The 23,435-nt window shown below is 39.0% G+C and overlaps 1 protein-coding gene across 8 annotated transcripts in view; it reads right to left on the bottom strand.

Annotated features, from left to right (window-relative positions):
• Positions 1 to 23,435, bottom strand: part of LOC102230709 (ubiquitin carboxyl-terminal hydrolase 2-like) — a 55,052-nt gene that overhangs the window by 16,125 nt on the left and 15,492 nt on the right. For 6 of the 8 annotated variants that reach the window (XM_023351160.1, XM_023351162.1, XM_023351164.1 and 3 more), the window contains one exon: positions 73 to 123. In XM_023351160.1, the coding sequence (XP_023206928.1) occupies positions 73 to 123 (51 nt within the window). Of the gene's footprint in view, positions 1 to 72; positions 124 to 9,541; positions 10,019 to 23,435 lie in introns of those variants that run through there. The other 2 variants (XM_005796799.2, XM_023351165.1) reach the window with 1 other exon arrangement.

Genomic DNA, 23,435 nt, shown 5'->3' with positions numbered 1-23,435 from the left:
TATTTTGAAATAAGAAATTAAGTAGTTCTTGAGTTGCTCTGTTGTGTTGACAGAGGCTGGAAGTTTACTTACAGTATTTCCTAAGTTCTTCAATCCAACCAGGCCTTGGGCACTCTTTGAGTTCTGGAAAAAAACACAAGAAAAATAAATTTTTTAGATAACAACCTAAATACGAGCATCTTAACCAGATGGGTTATGTGTTTTTTATGAATCTGGACTCTACAAGGGATAAAGTAATGCTCCTTCTGCAAAGATACAACATTCAAAGGAATTTCAGATGTTCCCACAGTGATCCTGCTGGGCTGATTTAGTTTGAGACCAAAAAAAGCCATAAATCTGCCCACTGCAGGGGAGTGAGTGCATGCTGTTGCTCTGGAACTGACAGACAGGTGAACCTTCCTGCTGAGCATTATTCTGGCACTAGAACGTATTTTTTTTATATCTCACAATTTCACTTGCTCTCTTGGTGCTGGCTACCAGATGGCAGAGATCTGATCAACAACAGAGAGTGCCATGGAAACGCTGTAGTTTAAGGGTTTTTTCATTTTTCAACACTCGCTTCCCCCATAGCAACAAAACTCAAAGCACAGCGCAACACGTGACGATTTCATAAAATCAGCAAGTGGACTGAAATGCTTTAGAGAACTTATGTCATCAGTTGGTGCAGTTACATTTCATTACATAAGTTGAGTTGTTATATAATTGAGCAGCTAAAGAAGAGCTAATAAAAAACACAGGGGTGGACAAGAAATGCGCTGGTGTGCTTGACAACAAAGCAGAAAATATCAGATGACTCAACCTGAATTCATTTTTCACCAACATTCGTGGAGGTCTCACTGTTTCTGTTTTAATATCTGTGACAATATGCAACATTACTTGCACTGCCCCTCATTTTATGCATAAAAAGAAGCTAGCTAACAGTGAAGACATGAAGCCTACACGATGTTCAGTTATTCTTGTATTTTCTGGGCTTGAAAGCAACTGTGTAGAGCTGGCAGCCTCACAACGGTCACCTGATCTTGCCTGCAGCTGAAATCTATCTCACTCACATGCTTCTTGTTCCCCTCGCCTGTGGTGTAGCTCTCTCAGAACACCGTGCAACAGGACCACCATGAAAATGGGCCAAATCCAAGGTGAGGCCACACAAGGCGTCTGGTCATGTCACTGTAAACTGAGCGTGAGAGCTTCCAGGGTTTTTAGAGCATTAACTGTGACGAAGTGACACAGAACTGTACGTACAACAGCTGGTTATCTTATTATGGGAACAAAAAGAGACAAAAAACTGCAGTTTGTTTTAACACAAAGGTGAGCTGAAGCGCTCACACATGAAACACTGTGACCTGAGAAACAGAGTCTGAGACTCCCCACAGAAATCACAGGCAAACATGACATACCACCGTTCAGACTTGGTGACCTTGTTGACATGGGGGAGTTGTTGTCTGAGACGACCAGTCTATCGGCACTAACGCTCTCTGAGGGGCAGTTCAGTCTGCAGTGCATCAGCAGCAGTAATTAAACATCTGGAATTAAAGGATATATCTGATATACGAGTGCTGGGTTCTCCCACATGTTGCAAGCTTTAAACACCAAACATTCAGGGTTAGGATTAGTTGGTCCCATAATCTTTTAATAATAATATTCCTTTACTTAATCAGGTAAACCCCGTAGAGCTCTAGATCTCATTTTCAAGAGGGACTTGAAACAAACTTCACTCCCCGTCAGGGAATCGAACCCCGGTCTCCCGCGTGACAGACGGGGATACTCACCACTGTACTAACGAGGAGATAAAATCTGAAGCTAACTTCTCTTTAAAACCACTTTTGATACCAGAAATTAACTTTTTAATCAATTTTCCCAGTTGTATTGGGTGATTATTTACAGAGAAGCCAATCACTATGAAAAGCTACAATTTTAAAGAAGCTTAAGGCCTTGTACACACATAAATGTGTCTTTATAAAAGCAAACGTCTCTGCCATATTGATTTAAAAAAATCATTTTGAACACAGGATCATTTTTAGAAACGTTTTCATCCACATGATCTCGCACAAACATGCCTCTGAGTGTTGTTTTAAACATCCCAAACGCAAAGAGGGCAGTGTAGCACAAAGCTAAAACCTGATGTCAGCCAATCAGATTGCTTCAAAACAACCATGACTTCCTGTTAGGAATTAAACATGGTGCTAGAAGGTTCATTAATGTGGACAGAGATGTAAGTTCAATTACTTTTAAATAGAGTTTTAGTATATAAAGCTAATAAAACCTACAACTGTTGATTGGAAATCATCTCAAAGCATGTATGTGGATCCATTGTCTCAGATTATTTGTCGCAGACTGCAATGCAGGGGATCCCAACTCTCTGTTTTCCCAGGGACACACGCAAACACAAATAGTTTTTCAAATTGTCACTGGTTGGAGGATTATAATTAATAGTTTTTAGTGATACCAAGCAGAATTTTTATGTGGATGAAATTCCAAAATGCATAAAAATGTATTTGTTTTACAAAGTATCCGGGTAGGTATGGAGTAGGCCTATACACGGATATTGATAGTCAGTGCTTCATTCAAAATACAATTTGTTTTATTTTATATGATCTTAGTTAGATGTAGACAGCAAAGGTCATAAAGCAGTTCTACCTTTTTGTAACTTCAATCAAAACAGAGCTTTGCTGAAAATTACAGAGCAGCTGATCAGAGAAGTTCGAGACACCATAATTTACATCTAATCTATTGTTAGCAGTAAGGGACTGAGAGCTTCTTCAACGACCGATCATTTATTTATTTATTTCCGTCTCAAACAGTATAGTTTTGTTTGCATTGCATGCTTTCAGAGGGGACACTGGAACAAAGTGCGCCCCCTCCCTCTACAGAGATCTGCCGCTGAGCTCAAGGACGTCCACAAGATTGCAAGCGTGTTCGGTGCGTTTGTCCCTAATGTGAGCCTGCAGCTCATCTAGTTATAACAACTGCCACAAAAAGAGCTTTTTACTCTTACATAAATAACCTCCTGCCATCTGTCTCTTACAGAGGAGCAGTGCAGAGTTGATGTGGAGGAGGAAAAAAATTCCACCGTTTAATTAACTACAGCTTATCTAAATCCTCCTTTCTGTTTATTCCCTGCAGTGAGGCGAACAGATTATTAGCTCTGGCGGAGAAAAGTGAACACAGAAGCGAACACATCCTGTCCATCGCAGGCTGACTGATGAACATCTCGGCTCTACTCCGTGTTTGTTTTTTTCCACACACACCAAGCCCCACCACTGGAGTGAGCGCGTCTCCAATCTGCTGCATTCTGCTGAGTGACGCCACAGTCGGCCCCCGAAATAGCAGCTCAGATTTTAGTAACTGTGCTTGTTCACACACAATTGGCTGATCGTTCAGTGGACCGTCGGACGTCAGGACGGTAACGCAAACGTCTCTGTCTCCGTGGTAACGCCCCTTTCTTAAAACTTTTTTCCAAAATTTGTGGGAGAGAAAGCTAACGGAGACTATGACATCACAGCAAAGTGTGTGACTCAGAGAGTGTGTGTGTGATAACGAGAGTTCAGAGTAGGTGGAAGTGTCAGCGAGCAAATGGGAGCAGATGTGATGCGCTTACACCCGGAATAAAGTCAGAGAGAGGCTGATCACAGAAAACAGAAGTAATGTGATTAAAAAAGTGCTGATGGCATTACTGCTTGTGAGTTATGAAGCAGGACTCTCCTTGATAACACTCTTTAATTAATGTAAGAAGAACATTTCTATGTCTTTAGTTGTGAAACTCTGCCTGGTAATAAAAGTCACTTGTGTCTTATTTTATGTTCCATCCTGTGTTGAGCTGACAGGCTGTAACATGGAATTACAGCCCTTAGTTATTAAGTCTTTCTTTATTGAGCAGTGTGTCTAACAGCATCTGTGTGTGTGATGATTCAGGAATGCCTGGCTGCTGCTATGCTTCCAGCTTGCGGCACAGCAATAAAGAAGGATAAATATGTTATGGTAATTCTCCTCTCTTTCTCCATACTCAGTAGGATACTGGGTATGGATTTAAGACCAAGCACATGTGAAATTTATTTTGCTTCCTTGAGCTTGATTTAGTTAAAACTACATTAGGCACGGGCAACATGGACTTAGAATTTTTATCACAATAAAAAAAGGATGGCAATGTAGTACTTCTTGTTTAGGTATGGTTGTAAATGCATGTCAGCATTTATAATGCCATAAACAACTCTAGAAAAATATTCCCATTTAAAATCTTCTTCTTCATAATGCCAGTTACTTAAATTTATTTATATCACTAAGCTATACACAGTTACTGCATTTAATTATATTTTAAAATTTAACTGATATTCATTGATGCTCCTGTGGAACAAACAGTGGAAAAAATAGTAAAAAATAAAATTTCCAATAACAGTGTCAGTCTTTTTTAGCATCAGTATTTGAAATTTATCAACACAACGTAAAATCAAAATTCTTATCCTGATAAGAAATTATTCATTATAAGTTCTTATGTACAATAAATGCCCAACACTTGAGAAAATGAAAAGATTTCCCTCATAAAGATATTGATGGATGCCTACATGTGGTGAAAAGTTCTTAGAGCTTAGCTATGGGCTAACCAATGGGCTAACCTAAAGGTGGGCGAGTCTTCTTCCAGAAGCACTACAAGAGCAAAATCTCTATCCTCAATACAGATTATTGTAGTTATAAAAGAAAACTGGTTATAATGTGTATCAACAGGCCAAATATTACCAGAGATAAGTACCTCTCTTGAGTAAACGCATAGAAAGGGCAGGACACAGTTCATAACATGTAAGTCCTAGTGTTCCACGGTTGTGTGTGTGATGATTCAGGAATGCCTGAATTTAGTGTGCAAAATAATACATTTTGAACACTAAAGAGAATATGTTCTTTTCATAAATGTCAGACGCCGCTCAGGCAGCCAGCATGTTATTTTTGAAAGACTGCTCCACAGAGGCTGAAATGCATCACAAAAAAAGCTGCATTAAACCCCAGCTGGGCTTTAATGCCAAGCTGGGCTTTCTCTGAAGCTGGGAATAAGAGACAGAGGAAATGTTCCTCTGGCGGACAGCCAGGTCAACGGAGGTTAAAATCTGTCCATCCACTGTGCTTCAGTGAATCTCAAAGTGTGGGACCGCTGGTAGTGCAGGGGAGAAAGTAAAGGGTCAAAGCAAGGTGAGGAAAAAGGAAGGGATGAATAATCTTTGATGGTGGCTTGGCTTTTTGGCTGGACTTCACAGAAAATCAGAGGAAGTCAACATCAATAACAAAAAGACTGAAGGTTGGAGATTTTCCCCTGACCACTCAGAGAACTTCATCACTCACCATCGAGTGTGTTAATACAGAGTATAATCTGAGGAATTCAGCATAAAAATGACTGACATATCTTCAATAAGCTTCAGTAATCAGTTGATTATTGATTTAAATGTGGAAACTAAAGGTTATGAAATTCTCTTGGTTCTAAGGTAACTATGTTAATAATGACTGACTTTTGGCGTTTTGACCTATATACTACAATCTTAAGCTAACATTTTTTCTGCTTATTAATATAAAGATGACAAAGTGCCTCAGCTGGACTGCAGCTGCTTCCTGGCAATCTGAGCCTTGTTGAGGCTGGAGAAGGTGTGAGAACAAAACAAGCACAGAGGACAAGCTAATGAGCTATAAGCTAATGACCCCTCGAGGGAGTGGTATATTTAGGACGACAGTTTGGGACAAAGAAGCATTCTACTCCTCTCCTTATTTAAGTCCATTATCAAAATTGTAGTTGTTAAATAAACTGGCCTTTCATTTCTATGGAAAAATCAAAGATTATTTTTGCACGCTTGTTTTTGACTGGTTCAGTTTTTGTTTTGAATAAATAACAATAAAAGTAACACAATATAAATAAATGAATGAATGTGATACCTGGTTGTGCTAACAAAAATAAAGCCAGAAGAAGAACAGAGATATAAGAAGCTACTAAGAGGGAAATGCATTTTCTCTAAGATATTTTGTTCACTCAGGCTGCAAGATAGTAAGAGAGCAAGACTTTCAGCAGGTACCAGAAAGGCCAAATTGAAGGTTTTCCTGTTTTATGTTTTTTTAAGTTGCAATTATTGTCTGCCATGGAACATAATGAATTTGGAAATATGTAGAAAATTAGAGTAAGCATCAACAGTCTCTTAATGACAAAAAAAACAGAGATGAATGCTTACAGTTAGAGAACATGTCCCCATTAATCAGGCATATGGCTAAACATGCTAAAAGCAAAATGCTAACTAAGTATTTTGTTTGTCTTTGCTAGAAAATATTCTTTAAAATTACTGCTCTTGCAGTTATTTTAAAGAATTGTGAGACTTGTTAAAGTGTTAAAGACTTCACACCTTCAGCAGGACCATTAGGATAGTGGAAAGTCAGAAAAAAAGATAACTGCTGTTCATTCATTTTGTATCATCTTGCATTATAGTCCTTAAAGAGAAATCTGGTTTGGAATAAATTGGTGTTAGCAGGACAAAGCCATTAAAAAATACATGAAGCAGAGGTCCTTTTTAGATCTTGTCGGTGTCCAAACACAGTAAATCTGTGATACATAAACACCACATGTATCCAAGTTGCCAACAATCAAAAACGCTGAATCAAAAATGATCAAACAGAAGCATTATAATTAAAAATATTGGTGTTATGTTTCTAGCAAGCTTCAACAAACAATAACAAGCTATCTGCTCATCCCTGTGTCTCTATGGGCTGTTAATCAAACTTCACACCTTCAGCAGGATGCTTGGCTCCACCTGGCAGCCCTGAATGCCAACTGCTGATTGGCTGGCAAAGCTATGTGAATGTAAGCAGCAGAACAGTCTGTTCTGACCTGACTATCTGTTTGGCAGTCCCTTAAAAACAGCCTATCTTGTGATCTGTGAGCGACTGTCTTTGTCAACTTTCTCCCATGTGAGTGAAGGTGACGCATCCTAGCACTTTTAGCTATGTGAGTGTTTTATTTCTCTCAGTGGGATGCAATCCGTCACAGGAGATCACCGAGTTACTGTGTACATGAGACAGGGACGATACAAATTAATATATAACTCTGTAAGCCAAAGTGCTGCCTTCTTGGAGAGAAACACCCTTTGGCCAGTGAATTTAGGGCAGAAATCACAGCATCGCTCAGTTAACCAGCAGGGAACATGTGACAATACAGCAGTCCACTGGTTTCTTATGTAACTAATGTTCTGTCTCTGCTTCACACATCTTCAGAGGAATGCATGACTCTATAAGAAGAACACACAAAGAACTGCTAGAGTTAACTACGAACTGACTCACCAACCTGTGTTTAAGCACAACATATATATAAGTGAGTAGAAATAATCAACCATAACTCAAAACATGACAGCTTCAGCAAAATTGAAATCAGTGATAAACATGAACAGTTTGATTGGCTCTGATGTACCAGTCAAAAACTAAAAAGATCAATCTATAAAGTCAGTGAACCCGTCATACTATTCATACTAACATAGAGTGGAAGTTGTTATTGAAGGAGGAGGGCTCAAAGTTAGACATTTTTCCTATCAGCTAGGTGATAAAGTTTCTTTTGACTGCTTCTGGTGAAGAATTGGGCATCTCTGATGCTAAATTTCATGCAGAGTAAAGGGTGGTGGAGACATAAAATGAACTAGAAGACAGTGAAACATGCTGGTTAATTGCAACCGATATTATTACTGCAATATCCAACATCATTAACAGAACTGAATATCAGTTTGTTAATGATCCAATTTCATCCAAGCACATGTTTTTGCTCTTTAAACATGTAATTGTCACAGGATATGCTGAGTTTGAAATAGCTGATTATAAAAATTAAGGCTGAGCAATATTAAAAAACCATAAGGCTGAGATGTTGCTAAATATTACAATAATGATATTGATTGTGATTATCACATATTTGCCTTTAATGATCTTGATCACTGGGATCTAAATCAGATCTGACCAAAAGAGATGGAGAAAGTTCATTCAACTGGCCAATTAAAGCAAGTGAACTCTGATACATGGCTGCAAACTGTAACATTGACCAAATATTGCATCCAGTCAGTCCTTTGGGATTGCAATATTATACACACTCATTCTGTGATGAGCAATGAAATTATGGAAATTGTGCAGGAAAAGTTATCGTTCATGTGAGGAAAGCAAAAAATAAAAACTAAATAAATTCATGCTGTTGTTCCTAAAGCAAAATCATAAAATTCTGGTGAGTCTAGCTTCAATCCAGAGTAACAGTCTGGTTAGTTCAAATGTAGCTAAAATAGCCTGATATTGTTGCATCTGCTTCCATTGAACTTCTGTTTAGGATATGTTGGAAAGCTGTGGCAGACAGCTGCCTTGAACCTTGGAGCCTTCAGAGTTGGTGCACCATGACACCACCGAGCACACACAGCAAACAGCAGCCATTTAAAAAGCACAGACAGCAGAGAGACATTCAGGACACGTTTCCTTGTCAACGTGCCGAGGCTTGTAGAGAAGGAGGTACAGAGGACAAACAAGGGGCACAGAAGGACAGGGAGACGGTCACAGTAAAATACACAAGCGTGCCAAGCTGCTGCGCCTGGCCAGCGCTGAAGTGTGTTCTAATGTAATTTCTCATTACATAACAAAAGCTGGCACACAAAGGAGCTCCACTCCACACTGTAGGTGCATGTGACCTGGAGGTCACATGCACACACAAGTGCACACTCTTTCAGCTGCAAGGTGATCACATTTTCAGCATTTTTATGTATTGGTTTGTTCCTTTTTTTCACCAGGAAAAGTGCAAACAACATGCAGCTTCTGGTGTCTATGTTAACAATCAATGGATTTAAGCCGCATCTGTCAACATAAGATGGAGAAAGTCAGATTTATCTTTTCAGCCAAATTATAAATACATTGAAATTAACCCAGTTATCAGCCATCTGGTTCCACTTTAGCCTATTCCAGCATGTTCCTAATCCACAGCTCCGGTTCTCTGAACATTATGTTCTCAAATCTTTTACTCAACTAAACACTCAGCTGCGTCTCCCAGCAAACGGAGGGAGCTATCACACAAATCATTAACAACGCAAAGCATACATAAAGCGTGAGCGAGAAAGAGGTCACATCTGTATTTATTTCCCTTCAAGAGGCACACAGGAGCGGTGTATGAGAGGGATTACAGTGCGGTTATATAAGCAGTGACCTGCCTGTGCAGGCCCACTGATCCTGGAACAGCTCAGAGCGGCTTACCCCTGCAAAAAGACTCACATGTGAGTTCAACTGACTCCATGACGTTCTCATGTCCAGTGTTGATGACCGGACTTTACACGGAGTGACATGTACAGCACACCAAAGTTTGTACTTCCACACATGAATCTCAGCCTAATAGAATGTGAGAAATGAGTGAGCTTCTATAGCCAGATAGTGTACCGAGACGCGAGTTATTACACAACATATTTCACACAGTCATAAGACATGTCTTATGAGCTCACAAATAGGAACACCTCAACACAAAGCGGCTATAATTCTCCCCACTGCTGAGCGGAGCCTGAGAAGTTTTTCCCCCTCTTACCTTTGCTTGATTTATCAGGAGCCCCACGAACGTTGACACCAGCACCGACCCCGACATGCTGCCCTTCCTGCGCATCTCTTGCTTAAGAAACGGAAAGGCGGCTGCGGGAGGCTCCTCCGGCACTGTGACCGTGTAGGACTGTCGCATGCTCGGCATGCCGGCGTGAGGACAGAGGTCTTCTACCGGAGCTTCGTGTTCAAGCGGCAGCGGAACTCTGCGCTGCTTGTCGTTGTCTGGTGTCGCGACGCTCACACGTTTAATGAAAAACTCACAGGCGGCTCACTTTCATTCATTCACTAACATTACGTACACACGTCACGCCAAACACACAGAACCTGTAGCAGTACCTACGCAATAATAACACTGAGGTAAAAGACGCGAGTAAACCAGAGAATAGGTCCAAAAAACGGACTGCTGTATCATTCACTGTACGGCTCCATTCAGTGAAGCTGGTCTGGAAATAGCAATAGACGCGTATTTGGCTCTGATTCCGTTTTATAGGACTGCAGGTCCGCCTCTTTAAAGTCAGCCTCCAACAAACGTCAGAGACCGCCTCCGGACATGCTCCTTACGTCACACATCATCTCCATGAGCTGATGGACTGATGCTGGGTCCAAGGAGACTACTCATCTCCTCCAGGCTGAGCGCAGAAACGACTATTATAGAAAAATGCGCTACCAAGACAAAGCCATACAAGGGACAGCGCTGTGAAAAACTTTTCTATTTCATTCTTTTTTGCGTGTTTTCATATTTTTATATAGAACAACAAAAAAATTGTAATATTAAATGAAGACTCACTTTATCTAATATGAAGTGTATAATCAAGAGTAATCAGTAAGATTTTTTTTTAAAATGGTTACATTTTCTAATGAATAAAACCTTTACAAATCAACATGGCCCTTTCTGAAAAGTTAATGCCCCCAAAATTTAATTACAGGTTATTGTGCCGTTGGTGGAAACAACAGTCAAAGCGAAGCAAGAAAAAAAAAATAGTGTTAATTCTGACCCACTTTTCTTTCTAGAATTGATGTAATTTAGGCACCATGGATGGATTTGCAGGATGTAAGGTCATGCTTAACTTTGTTTAGGATTTTCACAAAGCTACTCCAATCTTTCATTTAGTTTTTTTTAATTATTATTTTTAGCTGAAGGTGGAATTTGTGGTGTGCTTTGAGTCATTGTCCTGATGCATAACCAAAATGTCTTGACCTTGAAGGGATAAAGTAATAGCTGGACATTATTCTTCAGATTACATTTTAATAAAAAGTAGAATTAATGGTTTTGCACTAAAAAGGTCCAGGTTTTAAATCTCAGCCTGAGGTCTTTCTGCATGGAGTTGACAAGTTCTTCGAGTGCTTGCATGAGTTCTCTTTGGTACTCCAGTTTTCTATCACGGACCAAAAATATGACTGTTAACTTAACTGATTACTACAAATTGTGCTTAGGTATGAGTGTATGTGTACATGATTGTTTATCCAGATTGTCATAGTGTTGCCCTTTGATGAACTAGCAACCTGTCCTTAGTGTGCACCACCTCAAGCCCAGTGACTGCTATAGATGGGTACCTGCCCTCTCCTATCCTCCCATGACTCCCCAAGGACCAGCAAGTACAGATAAAATATGGATGGGTGAATCAAGTCATGTAGGTTAAAAAAAAAAAGAAGCTACCCCACACCATCATACTACAGCACCGATAACATTCTTTTTTTGTACCCCTCCAGGGGGTCTTTTTTGTGGGCTCTAGTGTCCCTTATGTAACAGTAGGCTGACAGGAAACGGGTAAGGAGAGGGGGAAGACATGCGGCAAATATTGTCGGGTCCAGGAGTCGAACCCGCGACAGCCGCGTAGAGGACTCAAGGCCTCCAAATATGGGTCACGCTAACCCCTACGCCACCACGGCACGCCCCAGCACCGATAACATTCTTATATTTTTGCTTGTTTAAAGTAAAAGTTTAAAGTAAAAATGTTTGACAGTAAACAGTACCCACAAAAATGGTAGAATTCAAAGATGGAAAGATGGATTTTAACCACCAATCCAGACATAAAAAAAATCCTGTATGACTGCCATATGTTTGAATTGCAATGGAAGCTGCTGTTACAAGGGGTATATTTGTACTCAAGCAGTTTGAATCTCAATAAATATCTACCACCCACAAATCCATGTATGATTCATTTGTGAACATGTTCTTAGTGCTTGAGGAAACATACAGTATTTTGCCATTTGCTTTGCTAACAATCACTAATTCAATGGTCATTCTGTATAACAGTTAAATATTCCCCACTACACTTCATATCTGAGTAGAATCTGTTTGCTGCAGAGATAAATTATTCAACTTCTTATCTGTCTGTTTTTTTTGACAGATCAGCTCTAAGGATAATTTGCTTTGTTTATATATGAATATATGTATATATGATTCTACTGAAGACACCTTTAGTACCACCAGTTTCACCTCTATCACCCCTGGAAAACCATGAGAAGATACAGAGTAGTTAAATGATGGGCACAATAGATGGGTCCAGTGGTTTTAAAATTAGACTCTGCATCTTCAGAGGCAGACTTTTTTCAGACTTTGGTGACTCATCAGTTGGCCAAACAATAGCAAGGATTGAGTGGGAGTTTATTTCAGGCTATCGTAATAACAGGTTGATCATTGTTCCAACACTGTCCAAGAACAAACAGTCTGTATCACATAGGTTTCAGCTGTAGGTTCATAGCATTTTAAATGTAACTATTGAAGGTGTTGTTCTTACCCAGACATAAAGGACAAAACTTTTTACTTATTAAGATCTATGACACTGCAGAGTAAGAGAAATCATCAAATGTGCAAAATCAATAATTGAGTATTTTATTTAATTTACCAGATTATAGGTTTAATGGGGGAAAAACTACAGTATTCAGTGGTATAATGTACACTTGAAGTAATCAAGGACACCAGGAGGGAAGTGAGGAAGGAAAGTAATAATAAAGGAAGGAGACTATTTTTAGACAATAAGATAGGGAGTACACTTTGGAAAAAGTAATATTTTCCAAACCCCAGTTTCTGACTGTGACTAGAAATGATTGATGACCAAAGAATTACCCTGCCCTTTTATGGGGACTCATATTAGGAGCATCATAGTGCATTGGGACAACTGCTGTGTGCCAAGACAGAAAAGGTTACTGGTCTTTAGCCATGGATAGTTTTAACAGAACTGTTGACACTTCTGGATACAACGTTTTTTAAAGGCATAGCGTGCTGTCCAAAACCGGAGGTGTTCTTTAACAGGAAGTTGAAGCAACATACGTTATGCGCTGCTCCCCTCCCAAGGCCTGTTTGATCTCCTATAGTTGAAGGAATATTATTTAATCAAAATATTCTCCACAAAATAAAAAACACTCTGTTGTCTCATTGGTCAGGTAAGGAGAACTTTTTGAATCTCTTATAGGTACTTATTAATTGCCACCGAGCCCATGTTATGTCATTTCCTATTGTTAAAAAAGAAAGGAAATTATGATATGTTAGATGATGGGATTGTCAACCACCAATGAAAAACTGTTTGTAGAAAACTCATTATGAATCAGAAAAGAAAAATAACAATTTTGTGCTTGGGTTAGAAATTTAGCAGAGTTTAAATGGTGAGCTACAAACATAACCAATTTAAACTTTTTTCTGTGTGAGCTGAACTTAGGAGTAGCTCTTGCGAAAGGTTAACTTGGAAAACACTGTATACTTGACACCAGAACACATCAATGAAACAGCAAAAAATATTAGCTGTCTCTTAAGTTGTTTACCAGGCTCAAGAGGACACTCATCAATATGTCTCAGTTAAAGTATCATTGAGTGCTCAAACTTTCCCAAGCAAGTAAACAGGTGAATTAAGAGACGAGGTGACAGAGGTTGGATCTGAGTCAGAAGGACTTGCTTTTTAAAGCCGTAATTGATTTATCTTAGAGGTCGGAACTTGGAGACAGGAATAACGTCACACCTACTTGGAAACCTCATAGATGCAAGATGAAAAACAATGGGATTGGCTAAAAATTGTGGTGGCTAACTGCTTATCCCAAACAAAGCTGACAATAAGGCATTTCCCTTATTAGTTACAACACAAATGGAACATGTTCAGAAGTATGTAGATATTTAATACAATTACACATTCCAATGGTTTAAAGATGCCATCAAAAATGATCATAGTTTATTTAAGCCATCTTTAGCACATTTTTGTTATGTGCAGCCATGTTGAATACTAAACTTGGAGTTGCTTGAGGCCCTATACCGACCTTCCTGGCTGAGATTTTGACTTTCAGGTGTTCTCTTTTCATTTTCAACTGGTGGTACATGGTGTTCAGACAGGTTTGCTGATTCAGAAATTTATCCTATGAATGATTCTTATTAATGAAAGAAATCAACAGAATGTGCTGTATCTCACCTTCCCAGTTCCTGGCAGTAACACTGAATGATCATACTGGGAAATCCAAACTTTTGATAATGTCAGCCTTTTGCTTACCCTGCATGAATTAATCACATGATCTAACTCTCAATACAACAAGCATCTGTGTGTGAGAGTGCATGAATTTAGTGGAACTCATGTGTAAAGTGAAGGAAGTGCAGCATGTACCCTGCAACAAGATTGTGACCGGGGCTCTGGTGTGTACACAACAAATAACCAAGGAGCACATTCCATCAGAGGGCTGTGTGAGTGAAGGAGGGAGAAAGAGAAACAGGCAGAGAGAAAGAGAGAGAGAGAAAGACCAATCTCTAAATCTCTGAGCTGGAAAACGACAACATCAGAAGGGGGCAAAGAGTCCGTGTCTGGTTTGATATCTGACGCAAGAAGCAGGTCATAGTGGTATTATCTAACTGATGTCAGACTACAATTGCCTTTGGATACATGCTTTCCCCAATATATTCACATTATCTGATCTTGGAAAAGTTGACTTCCACTTCAAACTTTTCCACATTTTGTCATATCACGACCGTGTGTGGTTTTTAAAATATTTCACAAATATGTATTATGTGTACACTCTGCTTTAATCCGAAAACTCTAAACAAAATCCAGGACAGGTTATTGCCATCAAAAGTCACACAATTCTCTTTGGAAGAAAACTAACATTGCAATTCACCCTGTTGTTAACCTCCATGCAGTCTCCTCCCTGCATTTGAAGCCTTCCCAAAGACTGAGTAATGACCAGAGTTTTACATGTAAAAATAGCTAAAATCGGTTTGTCTTTTCCCCTCTACTTCACAAACATATACTACTATGTATTGGTCCATCACATAGCTTAGCAACAGATTCCTTTTTGAGGAGATCAACATATTTTACAGTCATTTATGGAAGGCTACGTGATGCTTCACAGGGAGTACATTGAAGGTCCCAGTATGAGGGAGTGCTTCAGGACAGAACTCGCTGTCATTGTACCAGAAGATTATGAAGTATGCTGTACAATCATGGGACAAATGGAAACAACAGAGAGAATGATTTTTTGCTATAACATCTCTTTCTTTAAATAGTTGTTTGGTTTATAAATAATGACCTTATTTGCTAATTATGACGCAGAGAGAGACAAAAAGTTGAAACAAAACTCTGAATATTATCACTTACTGTATATTACTGATGGTATAATAGTGATAATTAAAATGTTCAAAAGCTTATAGCCAAAGAAGATCTTCAGTGTTCTATGAAGGAATGAACTTGACCCTTTTCTGTGTGAATATATGTGTTTGTTATGTATAGGGGGTGTAGGGTGTGGCTGGAACAATAGTTTGATTAACTACAAGCAAACATGAAGAGTTTTTAGTTTTTAAGGCATGTCTTTTTATGGATACCCATGCTGTATGTCGTAGCTTGCTGCTGAGTCTAGTACTTGAGTTTTGTTGAAGTGAGACACAAGTAACTGCTAAGACATCAGGAGCCAGAAAACATGACCATCTAACAGCATTACGTTTGTCTGGAGTAAAACCACTTTCTATCGCAACTTTTCTTTAGGGATGCACAATCTAGTGGTATCACTATATTTGTATCAAAGTGATACCAGTACTTGACATTTTAACATGCTGGTGTTGGTCCCACAAGTAATACTGGGTTGATATTAAAAACTAATGTTCATTTCCATCTTGTTGCAGTTTATGTATAGGTTTTGAGGGGGGGAGACGAGGTGGCCACATGGTATGTTTTGCATGTGATAGTGACATGGATGCAGTACAGCATTTTTTTAAAGCTGTCTTTACAAAATGTATATAACATTGGTAAATACTGGTTATCTGTCATTACAGCAATTTTAATATTAGAAATCAATACTGGCCCAAATTTTTGTATTAATCCATCCTTTCTTTCCTTGGGCATTTAGTTGACATTACTGTAGTAAGATTCATTTAAAGAAACAGTCCAGATTTTTCTGGTATGGTGTTCTTTATGACATCTGCTGGGATTGGCAAAACAGCCAAATGGTTTATAATTATGTTTGGTTTTTTTGTCACAAAAGTTGCATTAAGATAGTCTGGGTAAGTACTTAAGAGATCCTTGGGCCATCACGCAAAGACTTTCCTTCACTGATCTACCTTCATCAAGCCATGACAGCATTGTAGCCAGGCGATTCTGGGTGATATAACAGCCCTAATTTGATGGCTAGACATGCTGTGCACAAGTAGACTCTGCTCTGTGACAGAAATTCTTGGTTGAACCCATGAAGTGACTTCAAGATGTTTAGACAGAAGATGACCCCATCTGTCAGGATCAGATGTACTGACAGGAAAAGCAGAGTTCTACAAGAAGAAGAGAAGTCAGAAAGTCCTACACAGGCTCTTGCCATAATAACCCTGGACTTGATAATAAGTTTAAGAATAAACTAGATGGAGTCTGTGTACATGTCTAAGTAGTACTCTGTGTAATAATAGAACTTGGAACCTGCAGTTTTATATTTTCAGTATAAACAATAATGTGCCACCCTGGACATCAGGATCTTGGTACAGGTACACACAGTAAGTAGTACTGTGCAAAGCCCTACTCAGCTATGTAAGTGTAAGGTTTCCTCACAGACAGTCTACACTCTGACCTACAAACCCAATCAAACAGACTCACAATAACAGCTGACAAAACTCAGCCAATAAAATGTTGACCCTCTTTGCCTAAGAACAAAGAAAACACTCAAACATGAGCCAGATTGTGGCTTTTCTTTCCTAAACCAAACCATAAGCTGTCTGACAAAGTGGGAGAATGGAGAGTCAGACAGTTTAAATGTATTGTTAATGTTGCTCAACAGAAAGTCTAGACACAAGGCCCAAACAATCAAATCAAGGTTAAAAAAATCAAGACATGTTACACCCAGCTAAGCCACCTTAGTCTTACTGCCTGTCAGTGGAAGCTGAAGGAAGAAAGTGGGACCAAAAGGTTAACACTGTTTTTCGACACACTGCTATCAACAGCAAGGTGACATCACAGTAGTGCTTTTTGCAAAATTCCTAAACTGAATACAATCGGCTTCAAGTAAAAAAATGCAGCCCAATTTATAAGGGGATCCCAAAAGTAGCACAAATTCTTATTATTGTCAGACTGAATCAAAGTGTCCAATGACCTAACTGTCTAAATAGGTGTCATTAACAAACATTTATTATTAATACAACAGTGTAATTTGACATTGTGACATGTGATCTCATGGTATTAAAAGGATACAATAATTCTCATCAAAGCCAAGTCTCGGGAAAGTCTAGTCGCTGTCAGCATGTGACTTTATGTGGTGAACTACTGTTAGCTTTTGCAGCATCCCCTAAATATGGGTGATTTGAGAATTCTACTATACATCTGTGGAGGCAGCAGATTTTTTTCTGTAGCTTGCCAGTTTTCCAAGGTTGCTGTGAAGTGATCATAAGTTCACACCTTTCTCTATAAAACACTGAATATACTCTACAGTCACCAACAGTGTGCCTAATAAGTGCAGTACATTGACAACCTCTAGTTTCTCAAACACACCATACAAAACAAGACCATTGCAAACCTTCTTCAACACCAAAACTCATCGGCAGGTAAGAGAAAGGATATTTTTCACTTAGTGTCAGATCTCACAACAGGGAATGAACCTGTTGTTGTGGTAGAGGGAGAAGGTATTACAAATTCTGTTTTGATCCAGGATCCTGGAGATTTTTTTTACTACAACTGAACCCGTTGCTGTTCCTCAGGGAGGTTTTTTAAGAGAAAAACCTCAGCTCATCAGTTTATCAGCTCACTGATGAACTGGAAATTTCAAAGACAGATATCAACAAATGTCCCTTTATTTGCTAATCACTTCCGCCTGAGTTGTTGACGAAATCTAAATGTTAGCAGCATAACGTCCAGTTTTCAAGTTCGGCCTGGGAGGATTTTATTGATTGAACATAATGTCCGGGTCTTCGTCATTTTTCGGGGGACCAATAAGCATCCTTAAAATAAGTGGCGCAATGCCTGGAGTACGGTAGTCTTTTCTCCTCCAGGAGCTGCTTCCTGGTGGCGGTTCAAAGCGAACGGCGGGAAGAGCGCTGCAGGTGTATTTATACAGGTGAGTGGATAGACTGTACACTGCGGGCGGCTGCGCATTAGATAATTAGCGTAAGTGTACCTTTATGGACGAACCGGAAAATTTATTTCATATCATCCTGGTCTCAACAAATGGGTGGCAGAACTCATCGTGGCGGCACGTAGCTGGTAGATGTGTTTCTGTGTGTGACGAACAAAGGTGTCAAATCCCGTCGCTGACATAAACACAAAAGCTATAAATGTCTGGGCAAGGTGAGAGTTCATTTATGAAATTGACTGAAAATGAATGCATAAACAAAAAGCTGGAGTATAGAAATTTTTTATAAGTGTATTGGTGAGCCTGCCTCTTTATCATTAAATTAAATATAATTTCAGATGTTTGTATAACTTTTCTTCAGGTTAAGGTTACGAGTTAATTTTCTAAACTACAGAAAAGATATTGTTAGGGAAGCTCAAATGTGAAAAATTGGACTGATGTTGATATGCGATAGTAATACTGCTGTTATATTAAATTTACCAATGTTTCACTTTATCTTTTTTTTTTATCCAATTACTCAATTAATCCAAGAATAATTGATAGATTACTCGATTACTAAAATATTTGTTTACAACAGCCCTAGATTCAACACAAGTAGTTACTATTGGATATCAACATCAGTCCAATTTTTCACATTTAAACATCCCTAATAGTTATTTTTTTGTAGTTTATAAAATTAACCTGTAACAATAATAGCTCACTTTCTAAGTTAACCTGAATTAAAGTTATGCAAAAATCTAAAATTATATTCAATTTAATATTAAGAGGCAAGCTCACAAGTACACTTGTAAAAAAAATGTCTATACTCCAGCTTTTAGTTTATGTGTTCATCTCCAGTTTAATAGTTGAACTCTCACCTTACCCCATACCTGTCAAGCTTGGGTTTGAGAATACAGGAAATATCGCCTCGAGTGGGAGGGGCGCTTGCTTGGGACAGACAAAAAGAACGAACGAAATACCCGAGGGGGGGAGCAATACGGAATATTTACGGTAAAATGCTAATACTGGAGCACAGCGGGAAAGGGGGGTAAAAAACGGTAGTTTCCCTGCCAAAACGGGAGACTTGACAGGTATGCCTTGCCCAGGCATTTATAGCTTTTGTGTCCTTGTTAACATCGGGATTTGACACCTTCGTTCGTCACACTCTGAAACTTATCTACCAGCTATGTACCGTCACGATGCGCTCCGCCACCCGTTTGCTCAGACCTGGATGATATGAAATTTATTGTGCGGTTCGTCAGTAAAGCTACACTTACACTGTAAGCATCAACTACTCAGCCGCCCGCCGTGTTCAGTCTATCCGCTCACCTGTATAAATACTCCTGCTGCGCTCTTCCCGCCGTTCACTCTGAACCAGCAGCTAGCTGAGGAGAAAGGGTGTCGTACTCCAGGCATCGCGTCAGTCATTTTATGAATGCCTATTGGTTCCCCCCAAAGCGATGAAAAACCCGGCATTATCATCAATCAATAAAATCCCCATGGGCGAACTTGAAAATTGGACCTCATGCTGCTAACACTTAGCTTTCATGAAAAATTCATAGGCGGAAGTGAGAGCCCTGCACAGCAAATAATGTCCCCGCCGAAACACGGTGCGCTAAATAATAAAACATAAATTAATGAAGCCTCAGGCAGAAATATTTTCCTCGAGGAATTTTAATAATCGAGGTACTCGAATCATTCGAGGAATCGTTTCAGCCCTAAACAAGCAGAATGCATGTTTTGAAATTTTTCTTGAAACTTCTCTGAGCGTCTTACAGACTTGATGGCTATTTCTGTAGAATTGGTCTTTCTGCCTGGAAATTATTATGGAATTATTTTTGTATCTACGTTAAATATAATCAGAATCAAATTTTATATAAATATTTTCATCACAGGAAAAAAATACATTTCTTGGAGGGGAGTGCTATGTCTGATTCAGGGAAGAGCTATTACATTTCCTAATGTCTCCATGAACTGCCACTGTTGTACACAGATTCCTAATCTTTAAATCACAGTTTGTAACTCGTGAGTTGTACTCTACTTGTGAATCTAATGTGTCTCATTCTAATGAACGCAACATTATGTACTGCCTTGTCTCGTGAGCTACAAGTGTCGTTATACCCCTAATTATTGCATGTTTGTATAGTAAACACTCACAATGTGCTGTTTACCGAGTAAAAATGCTGAACCTAATCATTAGAAAATTTCTAAGAATTTTAAAGCAACAACAAGAAGATGGACTCTGACCAGGTTTGATCAGAGGATTTGATTAATATGCAGAAAAAACAAAGATAGCTGTGTCATCCACTTTGTCTTACTCATCACTGAAGCACAACAGCACACGCAGCTGCTGTTTTTCCTCAGCAAAGTTCTAAGAAACCACCAGGATTGGATTTACCTGGCTCTGCCAAACCTATTTTAGGATAGTCTTCAATCCTGGTATATGTGGCTGTAAACATTCATGTTCCAATGAGGGGAGGAGGACTGTATGGATGCATCACTAGATGGACTGCAGTTGCTGGAAAGTGGGAAAAAATAAGAAGAGAACTAGGATGTATTAGACAAGCTCTGGTTGATAAACTCCCTTCAATTACTTTTGTGGAGCAGTGAAATTGAGACATCTATTACATTTTAGTGGTATAAACACAGAGACAGAGGAGTTTAAATATGGATACTGCACAAGGGAAGTGAAGAATGGACTGAAGGTGGAATGGATGCACACAACAGGAGTGATTTAGGACAGGTGATAGTTGCTTAGATGTATGGTTAGACAAGATGGCATTTAAAAAAAGGCAGAAGAGAACAGATGTGCTTCAGATTTTCATTTAGGACAAGATTGGAAATGGGTTTATCAGTCATTGTACTTTATAATTGTCCACATGGATAAAAGGTTGCTGCTCAAACAAGACAAGGGTTGTGCTGTTTAGCCACAATGACAAAAAGAATGTTCACTGCCAAGCAAGGTAGTGGAAGCATTGTGTGGTGCTGTTTTGCTGCCAGTGGTACAGGTACAAATGAGGAATAATAAAGAAGGAAGACTATCCTTTAATTCTTTATTTCAGATTCCATTCAGAATCTGAAAGCAAATAGAACACTATTCTTTTTTGTTTACATTCTTATTTTAATATTTGTGACAGACTTCTTTAAATGTCAACATATATTAAAGGCTATAGCTAGCCTTTGGAAAATGTTCCTGTTTTTTATGGCCTGGAGATGACTAGTCCTGCTATTTTGCTATTGGAGTGTCTGAATTAGCAACTCTAATTCATGTGAGATTAGTCATCTTAAAATTAATTAAATCTCTTCCCCTGTGTGAATTGCATCTTTAAACTAAACGGTAATCACAAGTTGAAAAAGACAAGCTGCTTCCTTAAACATGGAAGGCATTTTCCACTGTACCTTGTGTCTTAAACAAGTTGACTACAGTGAGGCTTAAACTATTATTCTGTGTGCTTCTGTTGAAACAACAATATAATTTCATTTGTTGGTATTGAATGTGAACATGACACAATCTACAATCACATCTGTGGGAAATGGATCCAATTGCTTGTTGGTTTTTAATTGGAACCTACTTGCTAAGGTGCTAAAATCCACAAAGGACAAATGAGCTCATTTTCCCAATGAATATATCTAAGTAGCTGTTAAGAGTTTTGGAAAATTCCCCTACATTTTGTACTGGTCTTGGCTGAGAAACAATATGTGGTACAGCTGTCTGGTGCTCATATGTCCTGCAGCAGCAAATCCACCACCATGGAGAGGTGCACACTGACTTGAATAAGCTGATGAGGTTCACCTGTTGGTGTGAAGCACAACAAGGACAAAGAATCAAGGAGAAGCCTCCTGAGAGAGGGCACAGTTGGACGTTTTTGGATGAAGGCCATCTGCCTCAAAAGCTTTTTTGTCAGTAAGGGGAATACTCCCCCTTTTATTGAAATACGGTGAACCAAACTCCTGTTACTGTGCCGGCTGACTAAGGAGGGCATGGACTGAGCTACCAGGAAAGACGTTGCTTTCCAGAGAAGTCCAGGTAAGCTGACCAGGTAACCTGCTTAAGCCAGTTTGTGACAGCCCTTGTTTCTTTGCCTGTTCCCATACAGAAAGTTCATTGTTTTGTTTAGGTTTTTGACATTATTCTGCTTTCCACTTGTTCGTAATAAGTGAAGTGTGTAATATATTAGTAATTTTTTTTAAAAAAGTGTATTTGTTTGGCAAATTGTTTTGTTTCTTTTGACAATGACAGTTTAAACTTATCAATGTCAGATTACTTTTTATGATCATTATTGAATAACTTTTGAATGTTCTTGAGCTTTAATGTCTTTATCAAGCCTTTATTCCCTGAATGGTCATTAATTCAACACTGTGGTGGCTTCTTAATGAGCCATTAAACTGAATTAAATTGAGAATATTGCTTATTTTATCAATTATATAGAATTTTGATTCAAATGCAGTTAGCTCGATAAACCTCTTAATCAAGTTCCACCAGGAACAAATTGTGTTGCACACAGTTCTTAGTTAACACATAGTTCTTCTTCTTAGCTGAAATAACTTGTTGAATAATCATTCCAGGCTCGAAAAGGACAAATAGCTGGATCTTCACAATCAGGTTGAAACCCAGACAATAAACCAGCTTCAATATGTTGCTTGAAGATGGCTGACCTGACGTGACCCAGCTCTGGTTTCAGGAACCAGCCGTACAGTGGCTGATCAGATCTCACAGATGGTCTTCAGTCACAAGACAGCAACCACCACTGGTCTCCTCAGATTCACCATCAAATTCATCAGTGTTGGACAGTGCACATCATATTGGACAGGACACAGTAAACAACCACCCATTTAATCTGTGTGACAGTGTCACCCATATATTTGCACTACACACAAGTGTGCAGTGAACCCATGCTTTTGACATGTGCGGTTGTTTCTGTCTGAAGCTATGCTTGTTATCAAGTTTATATGAGGACCACCATACACTGTTAGCAACTCAACAAGGAAATCACACTAGGTTTCTGTTACACGCTGTGTTGCTTCTAAATACATGATGGAAGCCTAAAGTTCAGCTGTTGTTTACACAGTCCACCAGGTGACATTTCTTAGTTCACATAACAGTCAACAACATTTATGTATAATGTGCAAAGCTCAAATGTAAACATATTAATTCCACTACACTGGCAGCAGACCAGACAGCTCCCTCACCGGGCAACCATTATCCATTAAACAGAACAAACTACAATACCCAGAATGCCACTTTGCTCAAGAAATGGCTAGACAGAAAGCCATTAATATACTTGCAAATTATTGCCTTTAAACCTAAGGAGGTAACAACTTCCAAGGTAAAGAAAATAATTAATCAAAACTGATATGAATGTGCTATTAAAATATCAAATAAAAGCATGCAA

This window comes from Xiphophorus maculatus, chromosome 18, assembly GCF_002775205.1.
Source record: "Xiphophorus maculatus strain JP 163 A chromosome 18, X_maculatus-5.0-male, whole genome shotgun sequence".
NCBI classification, from domain to species: domain Eukaryota; kingdom Metazoa; phylum Chordata; class Actinopteri; order Cyprinodontiformes; family Poeciliidae; genus Xiphophorus; species Xiphophorus maculatus.
This window is presented reverse-complemented; position numbering and strand designations above follow the sequence as displayed.